Source organism: Podarcis erhardii (genome assembly GCF_964252035.2).
Source record: "Podarcis erhardii genome assembly, chromosome: 9".
Classification (NCBI taxonomy): domain Eukaryota; kingdom Metazoa; phylum Chordata; class Lepidosauria; order Squamata; family Lacertidae; genus Podarcis; species Podarcis erhardii.
This window is the reverse complement of record NC_138512.1, coordinates 25,815,481-25,834,145: the sequence shown is the minus strand read 5'-3', so window position 1 is coordinate 25,834,145 and position 18,665 is coordinate 25,815,481. Positions and strand designations below refer to the sequence as shown.

Here is an 18,665-nt window from a genome sequence, read left to right as displayed (position 1 = left end):
CCTTTTTTTAAGAAATAGTGTTAGAGGAGTCAGTCAGCTAAATTTGGAATGAGAAATGGAAGAGTATTGGCATTTAGCTGTGGAGTGGTAACACGGATTCCCTGCTAAATGTGGTTAGGAAACCAGGAGCTGGTCTCAAAAATGGATGCTCCCTCCCTTGGCCAGAACGTGCATTCTCTGCTGCTACAGTGATGGTTAATCAAGCAGTACATTGGTGCCCAATTCTGACCCTAGTTACTGCCAACCAGTGGCCGGTGGACCAGAATTACATGATCAAAAATTTCAATTGTTGGAGATCCAGGTTTCCCTGATGTGGAATTTTGCCAGGCCAAGACTGAAATCCCTCCAGTGCTACCTCAGTGGTGATGAAAGAACCACTGTAATGTCTCTGGACCACATGGGAGGAGACATTGATACGGCAACTTACCAAAGCAGTGTTTCTGGGAACTGGGGCTATGTCATCTCAGTGCTGAGAAAGAGCGGTGTTGTAGGCTCCGCCCCTACCGCATGACCCATGTTCCCCATGTGTATTGAAGCAACATTGCAAAAAGACAAGCTTTTGTAATGCCTTTCATGCTGCTGAGGTAAGACTGGGAAGAGTCTACAGAGTCTCCTAATTAGAAGGCAGACTACCAAGAATGTAGGAGTGGATCTGAAGAAAGGAAATAAGAAAAGGGGGAAAAAGGGTGGGGGGGGGAGTGAGTTCAGCTTTTTTTAAAGAGAGCTCTGAGAACGTAGTTGTTTTGTATGGAGAGGTTCCAGTGACAGGTTTGTCATGATGGCTTATTATTCTGGTTTTAAGTTATGAATATTAATATGGCAAAGTTATAATTACATCTATTTTTAATTTATCTAGGAAAGATGCTGTATACACTGTATCTTGGATGTTAATTTTTTTCCTCTCCCCCTTGCCGACAGACTGTTACAGGGAGAAGCAGGAATACGGGCGCTTATGGATATGAAAAGAAATTAAAGCTGAACATCAGTTCAGTGGGAGTTAATGATTCTGGAGCATTTGTGTGCCAAGGAAGAAACACTTTTGGAACAATCAATTCCACTATAACCTTGAAAGTACTAGGTAAATAGTAATACTGCAGATATATAAGATGTCTGTGCCATGGGGAGAATATAACATACAGACCGAGATGGTTGGAAATAAATAGATATATATAATACTATATTATGTTATGCCAAAAATCAAATAGCAAGTTTTGCAATGTGTGTACATTACAGTGTGAAAACAGGTGCACTAGCATGTGGATACAGAAAGTCCTGATCCTGGTCAACAAAAGAGAGCACCCTTGGGTTTCCCTATGTGGTTATGTGGTTACCACCCCTTTAAGAAGCCACTAGGATGTCCTTTGTGTCTACACTCAGCTGGCACAATACAAATAATGTGATGGCATGGTTGATCGTATAGACCCTTCTCACAGGATCAGCACCTTCCTGACAGAAGGATGCTACTCCATAGGAAAGGCCCATTCAGTTGACCCTGGATGACTCACATGCATACATGCATGCACACCCCTTCATTGTGGAACTGCGGACCTGTGTGAGCTGTTCTTGTTTATCTTGCCATTGCAACCTGGCTCCCTGACCTCATAAGAATGTCTTATGGGGGTGCACCTGTTCTGCAAGATGCAAAGTGTGAACTGGGCCTAAGACACAACTTGTGAGTGTAGGAAGTGTTTCTGTCCTTCAGCAAGAGTACTGCTGCTTTCAAAGGAGAAACTAGCCACAGAGACCCTTAGCGGTGCCCTAATTAAGAACTAGGACATTCACAAGCATATTATGCATGTGTATTGTAGGAATGCAGCACCCTCAGTCATTGTACATTCTTATTTCTCCTAAGTCATAGCCTCTATGCTATTTTTAAGTAAGGTACAGTGGTGCCTTGCAAGACGAAATTAATTCGTTCCGCGAGTCTCTTCGTCTTGCGGTTTTTTCGTCTTGCGAAGCACGGCTATTAGCGGCTTAGCGCTATTAACGGCTATTAGCAGCTTAGAAAAAGGGGGGGGGGAAACTTGCAAGAACTTGCCCGACGTTTCGTCTTGCAAAGCAAGCCCATAGGGAAATTTGTCTTGCGAAGCACCTCAAAAGATGGAAAACTCTTTCGTCTAGCGAGTTTTTCATCTTGCGAGGCATTCGTCTTGCGGGGCACCACTGTATTCTAGCTTCAGTAGTTTTGGGCCCCATGCCTGCCTATGCAGGTTAAGAAGAAGCATTACACGGAAGTGACTCAACAGTTGGGGCAGAGCTGCTATGTTGCTTGCCAGCAGATGGGTCCTTGTTGCTCACCGGGACTGGACAAGGAGGTTGGTGCAGTGAAAATGCACCAGTGGAACCAATTTGGTGCTCCTGCCAGTGGATGTGCACCACACCAGCTTTCCCACCACTTCACTTCTCTCTCTCCCAGTTGGCAACAGTGACCCACCTCCCAGTAAGCTAGCATAGCTACTTTTGGCATTACATGCTGCAACAGCCTGAGATCCACAAACCCAGGTATTCTAATTTTTCTACATCTCCTTGAAGTCAGAGGGATTGTTTCTGGAAATTGTGGATTTCATCCATTATCTTTTCATCCATCTTTCCCCTGACCTTTACTTTATCTGTTAGTTAGTCAACCTCGGCCAGTTTGTCAGTCAATCCTCAGTCAACATGAAAAACATCTATGGCCTTACGCCATCTATGTGCTGTAAATGGGTTTGGCACTGCAAAGGTATATGGCTGTGATCCAGTAACGCATTCCTACTCTCACAAAGCTTCATTTGCCGTAGATGACCAAGTAGCTTCGTGTAAACCATTTTTTGAATTTCACACTGCAATAGGCTCTCCTGTAGTATACCGACCTGATTCATGCATAACACTTAAGTCAAAACATGACTTGGTGTGATTGAGAGAACATGGAGGTTCCTGAACCAAACATCATGGATGTAGCACCTCTCCCATGGTCTTGCTGCTGATGCGGTACCCAGGACAAACTCATGGTTTGGCTTCACATTATGTCTATACCTGGGTTCATGGTTTGTCTTGCTCCAGGATGCGAGCTATAACCAAGGTTTTTTCACCATAAACATGAACTACGCTACTATGTCAGAGTATAGAATTGTAACCATGTTGCATCTTTATGTAAAGTTCACTAACATTACAGAATGGGGGATTAGTTACAGATAGGTAGCCGTGTTGGTCTGCCATAGTCAAAACAAAAAAATTCCTTCCAGTAGCACCTTAAAGACCAACTAAGTCAGTTCTTGGTATGAGCTTTCGTGTGCATGCACACTTCTTCAGATACCTTCTTGGTGAGGTTGATGGACTTCCATTTCATGCGGCTCAATGTGGTGCCTTCCATAGTTCCAGTTACAGATAGGTAGCCGTGTTGGTCTGCCATAGTCAAAACAAAAAAATTCCTTCCAGTAGCACCTTAAAGACCAACTAAGTCAGTTCTTGGTATGAGCTTTCGTGTGCATGCACACTTCTTCAGATACTTTATCTGAAGAAGTGTGCATGCACACGAAAGCTCATACCAAGAACTGACTTAGTTGGTCTTTAAGGTGCTACTGGAAGGAATTTTTTTGTTTTGAGAATGGGGGATTGATTGATTGACTGATTGATTGATTGATTGACTGACTGACTGACTGACTGACTGACTGATTGGTTGCATTTATAAATCTCCTCTCCACCAAAGGCAACACACAATAAAATAGTTATGTACCGGCCTTTGCATGTTATATAGTTAGGCTGAAATTCTGTACACGCTTACCTGAGAGTACGTCCCATTGAACTCAGTGTGACTTTTTGTCTGAAAGGGTTTTCACAAAGAGTATGCAGTGGCTGGACTTGGTAGCAATTTTTGAAAGGCTAACTTGGTGAAATGGGCACTGCAGCGGAGACGATCCAATTTCTATACATTAGCAGATTTTTCTACTCTACAAATGGAAAACGCAGGAAACAAGTTTCCATCTGGTAATTGACCATATGATAGAGAAGCTGCTCCCCAAAGTGTCTGGAGTGTGCCCAAAAAGTACATTTTAGCATGAAAGGTTTGATTTCCAGCGCCCGCTAAAAAGCCTGAACCATTGTGTCTCATGAACTCAAGATGAGTTCTGCCAAGCAGCCACCAAAGGTGCTTACATTGCCCTGTTTATTAACATACTTTCCTGAAAAGCAGCCCAGAGTGTGGGATTGCAGTGACATGTAGTACTTTTTAAATATTAAAATTACCATAAGTGCTAAACTGATTAGGAGCATATTCATGTACTGTAATTAGCAGGAGTATTCTGAACATGTCTTTATCCGTAATTGGCGAAAAGGGTGGGTACCCCCCCCACCCCCACCACCACCACTCTGCTTCGTAGACCTTTTAATTTCACACACAAAATGAATAAAACCTAGCTGTTACATTGCAGCATCTCTTGATTCTGTGGATATTCCACTGGACCGAATTCATTATCAGCTGCAAATAGGATGGGAACACGGCACACTTGGGCAAAAAGAGATTTATTGATTGCTGGATGCAATGCAAGTTGCTGGTTCTCACTTATAAAGTCCTATTGGCCCAAGAGCATCTTATTTTATTTAAAGCATTTATAACCCGCTTTACATTTTCTGGGGGGGGAAATCAAAGCGGATCATGACATCAAATTAAAAACATCAAATAGAATATTACAAAATATCGGCATAAAACATGACAAATGAAACTCAGATACTGAGTACAATAAAGTTCCATATTTAAAGCGGTGGAATAAACAAAAATAAAATATTCTCCTAAACATAAAAATACATGGAAAAATAAAATACAAATGTACAATTAAAGTTTGACATATAAAGCAACATTAATGGCAAAACAAGATAACTGTTTCAATAAGCTTTCTGTTTATTTGTACTATTGCACAGCCCATTTTACCGATGACTCATTCATGTTAGTGTTGTAGATGCATTTATTGTTTATTGTTTTATATTTGCGTTGGTTGCATTCTTATGACATTTTGTGCTGTGGGCTACCTTGAGATCTTGTATATTTTTCAAAGGGTAGGTTATAAATTAAATCCAAGAAATGCATAAGTAAATAAATAAATAATGTCCCGTGGACATTTGCGTCCCACTCAGTGGCTACATCTAGGCCTGTCATGCAAAATGCCTGTACAGAAGTTCAGGATCTCTTTGTGAACCTTAGAGTTATTGTTCACCTCACTCAGTAAAATGTCATTGACGCTCAGTCTTGCATTTAGCTGATAAGACCTGCTTTTCCACAGGTTGCAATTTCTGCCATACTTGTCAGTAAAGTTTGCTTATTCTCCTGACCTTGGTTTAATTATACACGGTTTTAAAGAAACCCAGATAATTATTATTACTTTTATCTTTCCATATGACAACCACCAGGTAAAGGATATGTCAATTTATCAACTTCGGCAAACACAACAGTAAATGTAAATGATGGAGAAAATCTGGATTTAATTGTGTCGTATGAGGCATATCCAAAGCCAGAAGAAGAAGTATGGATGTATATGAATGAAACCTTGCAAAATTCATCCGATCATTATGTGCGGGTCACAAACATAGACAAAAACAGGTAATGTAATACATTGCAAAGAAGCATGCTTTGACAAAGCTGCTGGGATCTACCCCTTTTCTGGGGAGGGAAGAGCACCCTAAATCTTTCTGACAATTCCCAGCTGCCTTTCGATATGATGTACAGGAAGGTATGTTTCGGGGATTTCCTACTTAGCTTACTGACCGATGACCACTAAACCCAATGATCAAACCCAGGCTAGGCTTGTTTGCTGGACTTCTACTGCTTCCTCAGCTTTCTGGACCCTCTTCCTCCATTGGTTTTAACCAGGGGTCAGCAAACTTTTTCAGCAGGGGGCCGGTTCACTGTCCCTTAGACCTTGTGGGGGGCCGGACTATATTCTGAGAAAAAAAATATGAACGAATTCCTGTGCCCCACTAATAACCCAGAGATGCATTTTAATAAAAGCACACATTCTATTCATGTAAAAACACCAGGCAGGCCCCACAAATAATCCAGAGATGCATTTTAAATAAAAGGACACATTCTACTCATGTAAAAACACGCTGATTCCCAGACCACCATCCATTGGCCGGATTTCGAAGGCGATTGGGCCGGATTTGGCCCCCGGGCCTTAGGTTGCCGATCCATGGTCTTAACCATGGTAGGCAGCTGCTGCAGCAGTAGGAAAGCCAGTCAAGTCATCGTGCTGTTGCTGCCGCCACGTCTATCCTTCCACAATGCTTCTGGGGCCCCAACATAGCATTTATCTGGACCAATGTCACATCAGGACCACAGAAGCAATGTGTGTGTGGAGTTGGTTTAAAATGTTCCCAGTCACAACCACTTAGGCTCTGGTGCTCAGTGGCTCGTAAGTTTCCCTTGCCTCACCTTGAGACAACTGCAGGGCCTGGATTGCTGCAGATGGCCTTTGGGGTTAGTGGTGGGCCCTCAGGGCTTGGACAATTAGCAGCTGTGCCAACCTCTGTTGCTGGACAGAGTAAGTGAGCTGTCATACTGCCATTATTGCCTGAAGATTCCAAGCAGCAACTCTCTTCCAGAGTTGGGGAGACACAGCCTTCTGCTTAAGGACACACTTTTGACAACTCCCATCAGCCATAAGGCGTACGTACCAGAGCTGAGAGAGAAAAAGCGATTTGCCATAGCTAGGTTGATGGGTACAAGCCTACATTTACCTCAGGAAACGCTTGAAATGATGATGAAAATGCTGCCCTGGCCTCCTTTGGGAGGAAGCATGGGATATAAATTTAATTAAATCAATCAATAAATTAGAGGGCAAGGTGGGTGTTACTAGATGTGTTTCTGTCCCATCTTGGATCCAGAGAGTGCTTACAGTGTGATCCTACATGTTTGAAGGGATGCGGGTGGCACTGTGGTCTAAACCACTGAGCCTCTTGGGCTTGCTGATCGAAAGGTCAATGGTTGGAACCCACACAACAGGGTGAGCTCCCGTTGCTCTGTCCCAGCTCCTGCCAAGCTAGCAGTTCGAAAGCATACCAGCGCGAGTAAATAGGTACTGCTGTGGCGGGAAGGTAAGCAGCATTTCAGTGCACTCTGGCACTCATCATGGTGTCCAAAGCTGTCTGTGGACAAACACCGGCTCCCTCAGCCTAAAAAGTGGGATGAGCACCACACCCCATAGTCAACTTTGACTGGACTTAGCCGTCCAGGGGTTCTTTACCTTTACATAAGTTTATGAAGTAAGTATTAGTGTGTTCAGTGAGGCTTGCTACCAGGTAAATGCACTTTGGATATCAATCTTAGTGTCATCTTAGCTACCCAACATCTCTTGGAAAAGTTAGTCTGAGAAACAACAACTGTTGATATAAAGTGACTATTTGAAGACCGCCCAGTGAGCTCCATCTTGAATAGGATGCAAAATTCACATAGCCATGCAGTATGAAACTGCCTGGCACTGAGATTTGCACATGCATCTGTACCAGAATGCAGAAGCAATGGTCTTCTGATTCAGGATCCTTCAAGCAGCCTTCTGTTGCCTTTGGCAACATAGCAAAGTGTGGTTGTCCAAAAGGAACAAGCAGACCGGATTGGTGTCCTTGGTGGTTTTAAGATCCCACTTGTAAGCACAACCTGTTTAGTTTTAAAAAATGTCTCAGGATAGCGACTGGCCTTTCTGTTTGCGCTGTGAATAATATGAGTAATAAAACTTCCTCCTCCTCTAGGTATTCCAGTGAGCTTCACCTTACTCGACTGAAGGGAACAGAAGGAGGCGTATACACATTTTTTGTGTCCAACTCAGATGCCAACTCCTCTATAGCATTTAATGTCTATGTGAACAGTAAGTAGAAAAGAGCAGTCTGCAATATTTCTTTATCACAGTTCACTGCATTTAACAAAACACATTGTACGTGCAAGGCATCACAGTGATTAATGGGCACCTTGTAAAACATGGTTTTGCAAATTGGGAGCTAGCCCCAGGTGTGAGCGCTCTTTCCTTTCTCTCATCTCAAGAACAATCCCTCCTCTCTTCCCTTCTTGGCATTAAACGTGTTTTTAGTTTTCCATGCCAGCAGTGTTCTCTCCAAACTCTGGTTTTCGATTCTCCTCTAGCTTCACTTCTTTACGTTAGCCATTGTTTAGCTAGACATGGCTAATCATGTTCTCTCAGAGTGATGGTTTGCAGACCATGGTTTCAAACTGTGGTTTTAGGGATACCATAGGAAAGGAAGGGGAAACAGAAAAGAGTGTGCATTGTTTCTTAAGACTGTTTTCTGGTTTGCAAACTACTGAGTAAATCTTGACTAGCCCTATAAATGTTTTTTTAAAAAAAGTTCAACATTCATAAATATATAATGGAGGAATGGGTTTCCCAAACCCCAAAACTGACTGTGCAGGCAGTTTGAAACTGCACCAAAATCCCTATTTTTCCTTAGCTAAAATGCTTTAACTTGAGCTTTTGAGCCAAAACCCAGCTGTATAGAGCTGTGCTCGGAGCCATCTCCTTTATCAGTTTGTGACGGCAAGTATGGCCTTCACTGTACCAGTAGAACAGAGAAGACATGTCTGTGCCTTATCTTATGTCCTGACCACAAAAACGCACAGACCCAGTCTGGGAACAGCGCCAGAGTGTGTTCTCAGAGATGATGACCTCTTGGTCCACGATAAGAGTAGGAACAGGAAGATCCTTTTGTGGTCAGAAGTACAGGAAGGAATACCCTTTTATGGTTAAGAATACCAGAGCAGGAACATATGTGATGTCAACCTGCGTACATAGGCTGACATGGTTGGATTCCTGGGGAAGGAGGGAGAGGGTGCCTGGAGGATATATATACTGCATGAAATTTCTCATTTCTTTGACTTGCTGTGGACTGACCACGCAAGTGCCTTCTGCTATCCGGAGAGCAGAATAAACTCTTTCTTTGAACCAACCTCGGTGTCATTTGACATCCTTCCTCCTCTCCGGGAGCAATGCAGACCCAATCGGTGAACTCCAGTAAGGCTACAATACTGCTGCAAATTGGGTAGCTAATGTGGTGCCTTTTAGGTGTTGCTAGACTACAATTGTAGTCAACTCTAGCCATTGGACATGCTGGCAGGGGCTGAAGGGAGCTGTATTTCAACAGCTTCTGGAAGGGGGTCACATTAGGTATCCCTGTCTTGAATCAACTGTATATCTCATTCATTCTCAAGGGACAAGTTTTCCCTGAGCTAAATACTTTATAAGCTATAAGGCCTGTAAAATTCAGAAAACATTACCTCCCCCCCACCCCCCACCCGCCTACATATTTGGCAGAAATGTAGTGGACTACTACTAGGTTACTTAAAGCGAACAACCAGCTAACCTAGTTCTGCTGTCAGAATAAGATACTTAATGCTAGCAGACATGCCATTCTCTGCATACACAATATAACTCTATAAACATTTGAATCACATTCCCCTCTCTCAAAGAATTCTGGGCACTGTAGTTTGTCAAGTGTTGCTGGGAATTGTAACTTTGTGAGGGCTAAACCACAGTGCCCAGAATTCTTTGAGATCAATGTGTGCGTTTAACAGATATAGTATGTAGGCAGATTAAAAGTCTCAGAAATGATATGTTGCGCAGTGTTCAACTAAATTCAGGTAGGTAGCCATGTTGGTCTGACGCAGCCAAAATAAATTTTAAAAATTGTCCCCCAGTAGCACCTTAGAGACTAAGTTTGTTCTGGGTATAAGCTTTCGTGTGCATGCATACTTCTTCAGATAAACTGAAACAGAAGTCACCAAGAGTAGACCCATTGAAATGAGTGGACCTAACTTAGTCACGTTTCCTTAATTTCAGCGGGTCTATTCGGAGTACATCTTAGCTGAATACCACCCTACTGTCTGTTCTCAGCCGGCAAGGCTTACATGGTCTAAAAGGTTTTTGTAGGTTGCAGCTGTGTTTCTCTCCTGTGCAGCTGCCTTGCTTCTTCTGACTGACAGTGTTTTAGAATCAACGTGTAAATTAAGGAAGGATTACTTGGTGCACTTGTATCATAGCCAGTTTCAGAGTGCACACAGCCCATATCCACATATTTAGTGTTCATTATCACCTTTGTATCCCAGGCTCCAACCAAGGACTGGATTATATCGTTTTGACTTCAGTCTTGTGGGGGAGGTTAGTGGTTCTCAAACTTTTTTTCCTCTGGGCCACACTTTCAGAATAAAAATTTGCTCGCACCATGCCATTTAAAAAAAATATATTGAAATACTTTGGGGAGAGGGGAGAAACAACTAGCAGTGCTTAATTTATAACATAGAACACAACTGCTGTATGATATGGTCATGGGACATCCAGAAAGTATAAAACAATAAGAACATGAATCATTCCAAAAATATAATGATAAACAAGCTTCTTACACATGTACCTTAAGTATATATGTAAGCTCGATGAGAGGCGTGAGCTTGCTTTTGCTAGGTAATCTCATTTATATTAGGTCTAATTTGAGACATGCAAACTCTCATCTTCTCATGAGCACAAAGAAGCCTTTCTGTTTTTTAATCTTTCATGTTGAATCTTCCTGCCACATTTGCCCTCCTTTCCTGCCACGCCAGGGTGGTGTGCCACAGCCTTTGAGAACCACTGGTCTAAGACATAGCGAGTACCCCAACGTTATTAGAAATCTACATGGGTGATCAGATTTTTGAATATTACTGCTAGCCCAAGTCCTAGAATCTCCTCCTCCTCTTCTTTCTTTTCTTCCTTTGCTGATGACATCATCAAGTATAGCCAAAGGAATGTAATGAAACACTGATCCAAACATGGACCAGTGCTAGCAAGTGTGGGGAGAGATACCCTCCCATACCGTTGCATTTTTCAACTTTCAACTTCCAAAAATGACGGGTGCTAAAAAGTTGTAACATGACTGGGGAATTCAAAAGATATTTTGGTTAAATTAATACAATTTGGCATAGAAATCATTAAAAATGCTTGCCAAGTACTTACAGATTTTTTAATATCAATGTAATTTTTATTATTTAGCATTATCTGACATTTTCAGAAGGTAAAATTATTTGGTTTCCCAAAAGCAGTTTATGTGCTTCTTCATCAGACTTACCAAGCTAAATGTTGTCCAGTCACAAAAATAAAAGCAGATTTGAATACCTCACACTCAAAAACAATATTTTTAAGACCCCTCACTGAAGAAATTTTCAAAAACTAAGTTTCACCCTCTAAAATGACACTCCCTACTCTCACAACCTCATTCTGGGAGCATTTTTTAAAAAACAAATTTTACAGGGACTGGCTTGATTCACTCCACTGTTTTTAATTATCCCCAATATCAGGAAAAAAACAACAATGATGCTAATGGCTATGTATTGCTCACTGCTTCAGCTGCAACAAATTAATTATTGAACATTTCATTAAGCTGTTTTGCATAGTTCCATCCTCTTGTCAATAATCAGCCATAAAGCGCTTTAAATCTCTAATTTCATTAGTTTATTAAGTGCTATTGAGCTACCAGCAAGGCAGATTCCAAGCACGGTTGAAGAGAGCTTAAAGAAGTTACTTTCCTACTTTTGCATCTCCGTAGTCGTCACTTCAGCACCATTGAGTCAATTTGCGTTACTTTTATTGCCAGTTTCCTTCTCCCTCCTAATTACTAGAGGCAAATAAATATTTAAGTTTGCATGGTGGCAATATGTACGTTCTCACCATCGCACTCTGGAGAGGAATTTGTCACCCACAGGCCCAGAGCTATGCACTGCGGGGCTGACAACTTCGGTGCGTACATTGGATAGAAAGACTGGGTGTGCCATTGCCACTCCAGTTTGCAGCACACAGAGAGGCACATTAGTTGGTGCAGAAGGTTGCACCAGAAGCTTCTGCTCTCATGTAACAGCTAGGAGCAACCAGTGGAGAGGGTGGGTGGAGTGGACCTGGCCTCCTGGCAGGGCCATCACCACTGCAGAGCATTTCAGGGTGGTGGTAAGGTGTGGACAGTGCTGCCGAACCAATCCAATACTCCCGTCATTGCACCCAAACCTTGCCATCCCCCTTGCACCCACACCATCTTAGTATATGGCAGTGATGTCATTGCTAGGAGACCAGGTTTGTGGTGCTGCCCCTCTGGCAAATAGCTACTCTATCTGCCCAATGTGGAAATGTTCAAGCAGGGTTACCGCTGACACTGAACCCACTGGACATGAAGTTGCATGTCTTGTTTAGCAGATGCCATCTTGGGATAGAGTCATTATATATGTCTCTCTCCAGCTACCCTTCTTTTGCCCATGCTCAGTATCCGTCCACCCACCCTTGGGTGACAGTATAGGATTTTTTATATTTTTTGGTCTGCCAGCTATGTTGGCACTGGAGGAATTACGGTTTTTTGCTTCTTCTGCACTGTTAACCTAGCTTAGACTTTTGGCAGCATTGATATGGGAAGCTGATTACAGTGGTACCTCAGGTTACATACGCTTCAGGTTACAGACCGCTAACCCAGAAATAGTACCTCGGGTTAAGAACTTTGCTTCAGGATGAGAACAGAAATCGCATGACGGCGGCGCAGCAGCAGCAGGAGGCCCCATTAGCTAAATTGGTCTTCAGGTTAAGAACAGTTTCAGGTTAAGAACAGACCTCCGGAACGAATTAAGTATGTAACCAGAGGTACCACTGTAATTAGAACAGAGGGACGACATTTTTTTGCAATGGGTACAATTGCTAACAGCAACATTATCCTACTTATCAATAAATAAGAGAAGCTGATATTATTTTACTCGCTTAGGGGTATTAACAGAACCACACAATTCCTATGCTTAAAATATTTATTTACCCAAAGTGGTTGACGAAGGATTAAAATGGCTTTTATGACTCGGCAAGTGGGTGTAAAACTATGAAAGAATAAAACAATTAGCTGGTTTCGTTTAATAAAGTTGTAGACCTGGTTTAACCCACTGATGAGTGTCTGGTCCCCTTATGTCGTTCATGCTCGCATCACGAATAGAAGCCGTGGCCAAGCCTTTTATGTAGCTCAGAAATGAGCAGAGGCAGAAACAGAGTTCACCCCAGCGTTCTCAGAGTCAACACAAAAGCAACTGGAGATACTGGCAAAAGTCTCTTGAGCTTGGTTGGGCTTGGAAACTGATTTCAGGGGCATATAAAAGCCCACCTCAAAGGAGAGGTGACCTTTACAATTCCAGCTGAACTCATTTCAACAAATCCTGAACTCATTTCATCCCCCAGTTTGTTTACATACCCAGGAACGAATCAAGAGACTGAAAATGAATTGAGTAATCTTAAACAAAACTCCCTTGGCTCATCTCTTTCACCCCAGGACCAACAAAGCTGAAGGGGTGGCTCTTCAATAAGTAATTTTAATGAGGCATTTAAAAATGTATTCTAAACTTTGGAAGACTTTTCATCCTGAAAATACATCCAGTTCTGTAATTATTTGAAATCCATATTTGCTGCCAAAAGCCCAATGAATAAACAGTTGAAACGGTTTCCTGGGAATATATTTGCAGAACACCCATTAACTTTGGTGACAGTTCCACAAACAGGAGAGCCAAACAGAACTTGGCCCTCAGTCCTTACGCAGATAGGTACATTCATTATGTATCAAGTAATGGCTGCAGCTGCTTTTGGGTAGAATGGTATCTGAAAGTGGCCTGTGTTGCAGTCAGTGACTTGTTCAGTCGTACCTGGATCCTGGTGGTAGGAATGGAGGACATAAAACTAATTTTAAAACAGACACGCACTGCGTGTGTGAAACACAGCAGACCTCAACATAGTAGTTAAACATTCAGTTCCGGCAGCCTCCTTCAATCCATATATATTCTGTCTAAATTGACTTGCGTCTCAGATGTCTGTGTGCATGTTATCTTACCAAGGCTAGTTGCAAATGAAAAAGAAGTAATGAAGGGAGTACCTAGGTTCTGAGTTTGTTTAGTCCCGTATATGAAAACAGGTCTCGCATCAGTTTCAATCCAAGTACCCTGGCATAACTGAATCAAGGAGTCATATAGCCTTAAGGCATATCTGCACCAGCTTTTCATTGGAACTAAGGAGGAAACTGGATGAGATGCTATGCATGCAATTAGCAATATTTCAGTGGCTTTTTAAAAGGTAAATAGGAGGGTGGGCAGCATGACCCAGATTGGGATCCTGGGGGAGAGGGTGGCTTTAATCTGTTGTAATCTCAGGGGTGTGGAGCAAAATATACATTAGGGGGCTTAGTTTGGTCAGAATCGAGTATACACTTCCAGAGTTAACACTTAAATACATTACTTCTGGTAAATAAGCCAGGGCTGTTAAAATTTGTGTCCCAAATTTTATTGTCTATGCCCTATCTGAAACCAAAGGGGTGCAATGGTTGCCAGATGTGAATTCCCCCCCCCCAGCTCTCCTACCCCACTAAGGTTAGTATCTACAAAATGCCCTCTGCTGCAGAATGCAGGAATCACTTGGTTACAGGGTTGAGTAGGCAAAGAGGCAACCTTTTAGGTAACCTGGTCCCAAGCTGCCTAGGGCTTTGTACACCAGTGCATCCTGAATTTAGCCCAGTAGCTCATTGGCATTTAGAAGGCGCTGGCTGAAGTTCCCAAACCGTTGTCAAGGGCAGGCAGTTTTAGATGTCGCTCTGTAAACTTGTGTTCCCAACCCAGCATAAGATCAGGCTGCAAAATCCAGTAAACAGTCAAGTATCTTAGGCATGATGGGGGCTGCAAGGAACAGTATTCATGAATGCGATTGCTTGGGAGTTGAATAAATAAGAGAGCTCTTCTCTTGCCTGAAGCTGTTTTTTTCCCTTGACGCTCCCTCTGACCAGGATGTGCATGACCGGCGAGTTCGGCACTCAGTTGAGTCAAGTTGCGAATCCAGCCTGGCGATTTTGCAAAAGGGTTGGTTGGTTTGCTATTTTGACTGAAGTGTTGCATGCAAATACAGAGGGGAAGAAGGATTTTCAGTTCCTGTAACATAATCCTTGGGCGGGGGCGGTTTCCAAAGAAAAGTGAATACACACAGAAGCTAAGGCCCCTCTATGCATAATCTCAAGACATATAAATCATCCAAGTGTTTAGAAGTTATACACCTGGTGAAGAGCTGACCTGTTGCGTCTCGACTATAGTTTTAAAAATTTGTAACCTCCATGGAGGCAAGAACACTTCCCTTGAGTGTGTGCTTGGCATGCATTGGCTCAGACAGTGGCTTATGGATGAATTCATGGCTGAGAGTTGTGCTGGAGATCTCCTGGCTCATAGCGGATGCCATTAGTCTGCTACAGCATTTGAGCAGGCTGCTCTGCTCCCCTCAATCCTTCAAGCACTTCTGCTGCCTCCTCCTCCTCCTTTCTCTGTCCATAAGACTCCATTAACCTTCCTTCAGCAGTGCAGTGGGTTCTATCAGGCACAGGCAGTGGTTTTCCCCCACTGAGGATGGGACTATGTTGAAGGGCCTTCTCCCTTTGGAATTGACAGAAACAGAGATTCTGGGGCCGGTAGTCCCAGTCTCTTGCCCAATGAAGATGTTCCAACACGGACCAGGAAGAATCTCAACTGCCTACCTTAACCTTCCCTCTGGCGCCAGTAAGATTCTCAGCTTTTGAGAGGGAAAGGGAGGCAGTAGCAAAGGGCACTTTGCAATCATCCTCTGGGCTTTCGGCGAGTATTTGAATTGAATGCTCTCAAAAACCCGGGGCTTTTGCAAGCATTACTCTGAGTGCTCCCAAAGTCGAAGTCTTTGTTTTGTGCTTGAGGATTTGGAATGAGTGGGACTGTCAAAATTGCATTGGCCTCAGTTCCTGCTAGAGCTGTCCAGGTCCTCCATTAAGTAAATCCTTACAGGATGTTATGGAAAAGTTTTGTCAAAAGTCTTTTCCTTGGTGTACCTGTTCTTCGGATGCCTTTTCAAAGACAGCTAGAACAAATGTCTGTAAATCCTATTTATTGCTGCTGTCTTCCCCATGGGCTCTGATAATAATCTTTTAAATGCAGCAGTGCTGCGATTTCTTAAATGTAATAAAAGAAAGTGTCATGTCTTGGAAAAGGAAGCAGAAGGCCACAGACCTTAATCGACGGAGAAACTTACGTTAGGTATGTAGCAGCGTAGCAAGCCCGTAATATTCATTTCCCTTCATGGGATGCCTCTTTGTAAAAAGCAGTTGAGCAGTTGCCCTGAAATCTCTTTAAGGTACCTTAGCTCTACTCATGCTAAATACTGGACATAATTAGTAGTCTCAAGCATCAGCCTTTTCCCCAACATCTCTGTTTCGAGTAGAAACAAGAGGTCAACTTGAGACCAATATGAACCTGCGGGAAGACTATACAGTGGTACCTTGATTCTCAAACTTAATCCATTCCAGGAGTCCATTCAACTCCCGAAACGGTTTGAAAACCAAGGCGTGGCTTCCAGTTGGCTGCAGGAGATTCCTGCAGTCAAGCAGAAGCCACATCAGACATTCGGCTTCCAAAAAAAATTTGCAAACCAGAACACTTCTGGTTTTGCGGCATGCAGGAGCCGATTTGTTTGGGAGCCAAGCCATTCGAGAACCAAGGTACCACTGTATAGGTTTATGAAAATCAATGGTATTTTTTTCTACTTCCTGTTTTAACTTATTTACATTCCTGTTGAGATTGACTTGGTTGTTCCCCCCTTCTTCTTTTTTGCAAGATTTCTTTGTAACATGTTGGCGGCAGGGGGGTGGATCTTGCAGAGAAGCAGCACCCATGGTTTCCGGACACAAAGCGGCCATAGAACACCTAGTTCTGTCCTTCGAGTGCTGTTGACTAGCAAGACTTGCTGGGGTAAACACTGCAAAATGCTTTGATGCGTGGGGAAAACGATGGGCGTTTCCAAAGATGAATATTATGTTTCTTTTTGCACAGCCAACACAGGTTTACTCAGAAGCAACACTGTGTTCAGTAGGGCTTACTTGTAGGGAAAGCATTTGTCGGTGCCTTGGGGGCAGATGCTTAATTTATTGGCAGACGTTTTCAACATATTTCTAGTATTTGGGCCAAAGTATGAATGCACAGTCATAAGGAGATCTAAGGAATGACTATATATCTGTCCATTTTATTTTCAGCCAAACCGGAAATTGTTACTTCAGACAGGCTTAGCAATGGCATGCTTCACTGTGTTGCTGCTGGGTACCCTGCCCCCAAAATAGACTGGTATTTCTGCACAGCAGCTGAGCAAAGGTGAGTGAGCCAAATCATTTCCAGCGTGCATTTTGTCTTTGGGTTAGATCTTCAGCGCAGTAAATTAATATGCTCAGAAACAAATGTTCAGATGAGTGGCGTGTTTATATTGGTAGAAGGGCAAGGGCGATACAAATGATAGTATTTTTCTAATAAAACGAAATAAAGAAATGCTCTGCCTGTACATCATGTGCTCCACAGCTCTGAATCAGCCACTGGAAAGTTGCTTGAAAAGTGAGGAATGGGTTTGATGGCTTGGTTTCCCAACCTTGCCTGCCCCCAGTGCCTAACAGAGGCTGTCAGCCAATCGTGTTGCCACAAAAGTGTCATTGAAATTCTACTCAGTATTGATCCAGGGTAGATTCCAATGTATAGTTAGCAGAGTAACAACTTGAACACATTGCAGGATCCCCCAAAAATAGACCAGAGGCAATTACATTTTATCCAGCAAAGCTTTACTGCTACTGAAGGCAGATGAGCATAATGGTCACAAATCCAATACATTCAGGATTGGCACTGTCCATAACAAATCCAGTTGCAGCAGACTTAACTTAAACTTACAATAACTTATAGTAAGTCTAAACCTTAACACTAAGCATACCATGTACTATAGTTGTCAACTTTTCCCTTTTCTTGCGAGGAATCCTATTCAGAATAAGGGAATTTCCCTTTAAAAAAGGGAAACGTTGACAGCTATGGCATGTACAGAACACCACACCTGAAGGAAACGAGATAGAAAGAGAAAGTGAAGCCCAGGCTCCTTCTGGCCTTCCTTTTATAGTCAGCATGACCTTGACAGAGGTAAGAGAACCAGTTTAAGCCAGCTCTACTCAGCTTTTCTGAAAGAATAACCCAAACATCATGAACCTGCTACTTGTTTCTTTCACATACAGAAACTTCCAGAACCTTCTTGAAATGGGAAAGTTCTCTACATATCAGATCAACACTTTCTGCACTAAGAAATGCAAACTGACAAAAAATCCCTTTCTCCATAGGACTGTTCAGGTGGAAACATACGTAGGAGCTATTCAGATGAACCTTTCTACACACAGCCTCAGGGAACACCAGAAGTGAGCAAAACCCACCCCTGCTAGCAGAAGCCAGCCATGCCCTTCCAGTAGTCGTGCATGGAGCTATACACAAATACAACTCTTCGTGATTGTTTTTTTAATAATATAATTTATATTGAATTTCCTTTTTTTTTTTTTTACAAATTAACTTCAAATGGAACAGTTACATCGTTTCATGTATTGACTTCCCACCTGTGCCTCCAGTGTTTTTGTTCAAAACCTTTTCTACTGCAGTCTTTCAAACTCTTTGTCTATTACAGAAATCTGTCTAATACAATTACTTTATCATTTTTCTCCCACTGCTCCCTATCTCAAATCCTGCTCATTTGACTGTATTTTTTCAGTATTTTTTTTTTCAAATGCTCCACAAAAGCCCTCCATTCTTCTATAAAAAGTCCATCGTTTCGATATCTTGATATTGCTGTCAGCTTTGCCTTTTCGGCATA

General features: G+C 42.6%; 1 protein-coding gene across 1 annotated transcript in view; it reads left to right on the top strand.

Annotated features, from left to right (window-relative positions):
• Positions 1–18,665, top strand: part of KIT (KIT proto-oncogene, receptor tyrosine kinase) — an 84,647-nt gene that overhangs the window by 45,444 nt on the left and 20,538 nt on the right. The window contains exons 5-8 of the mRNA XM_081875697.1: positions 919–1,078; positions 5,380–5,569; positions 7,714–7,829; positions 17,035–17,149. Coding sequence (XP_081731823.1) covers positions 919–1,078; positions 5,380–5,569; positions 7,714–7,829; positions 17,035–17,149 — 581 coding nt within the window. The remainder of the gene's footprint in view (positions 1–918; positions 1,079–5,379; positions 5,570–7,713; positions 7,830–17,034; positions 17,150–18,665) is intronic.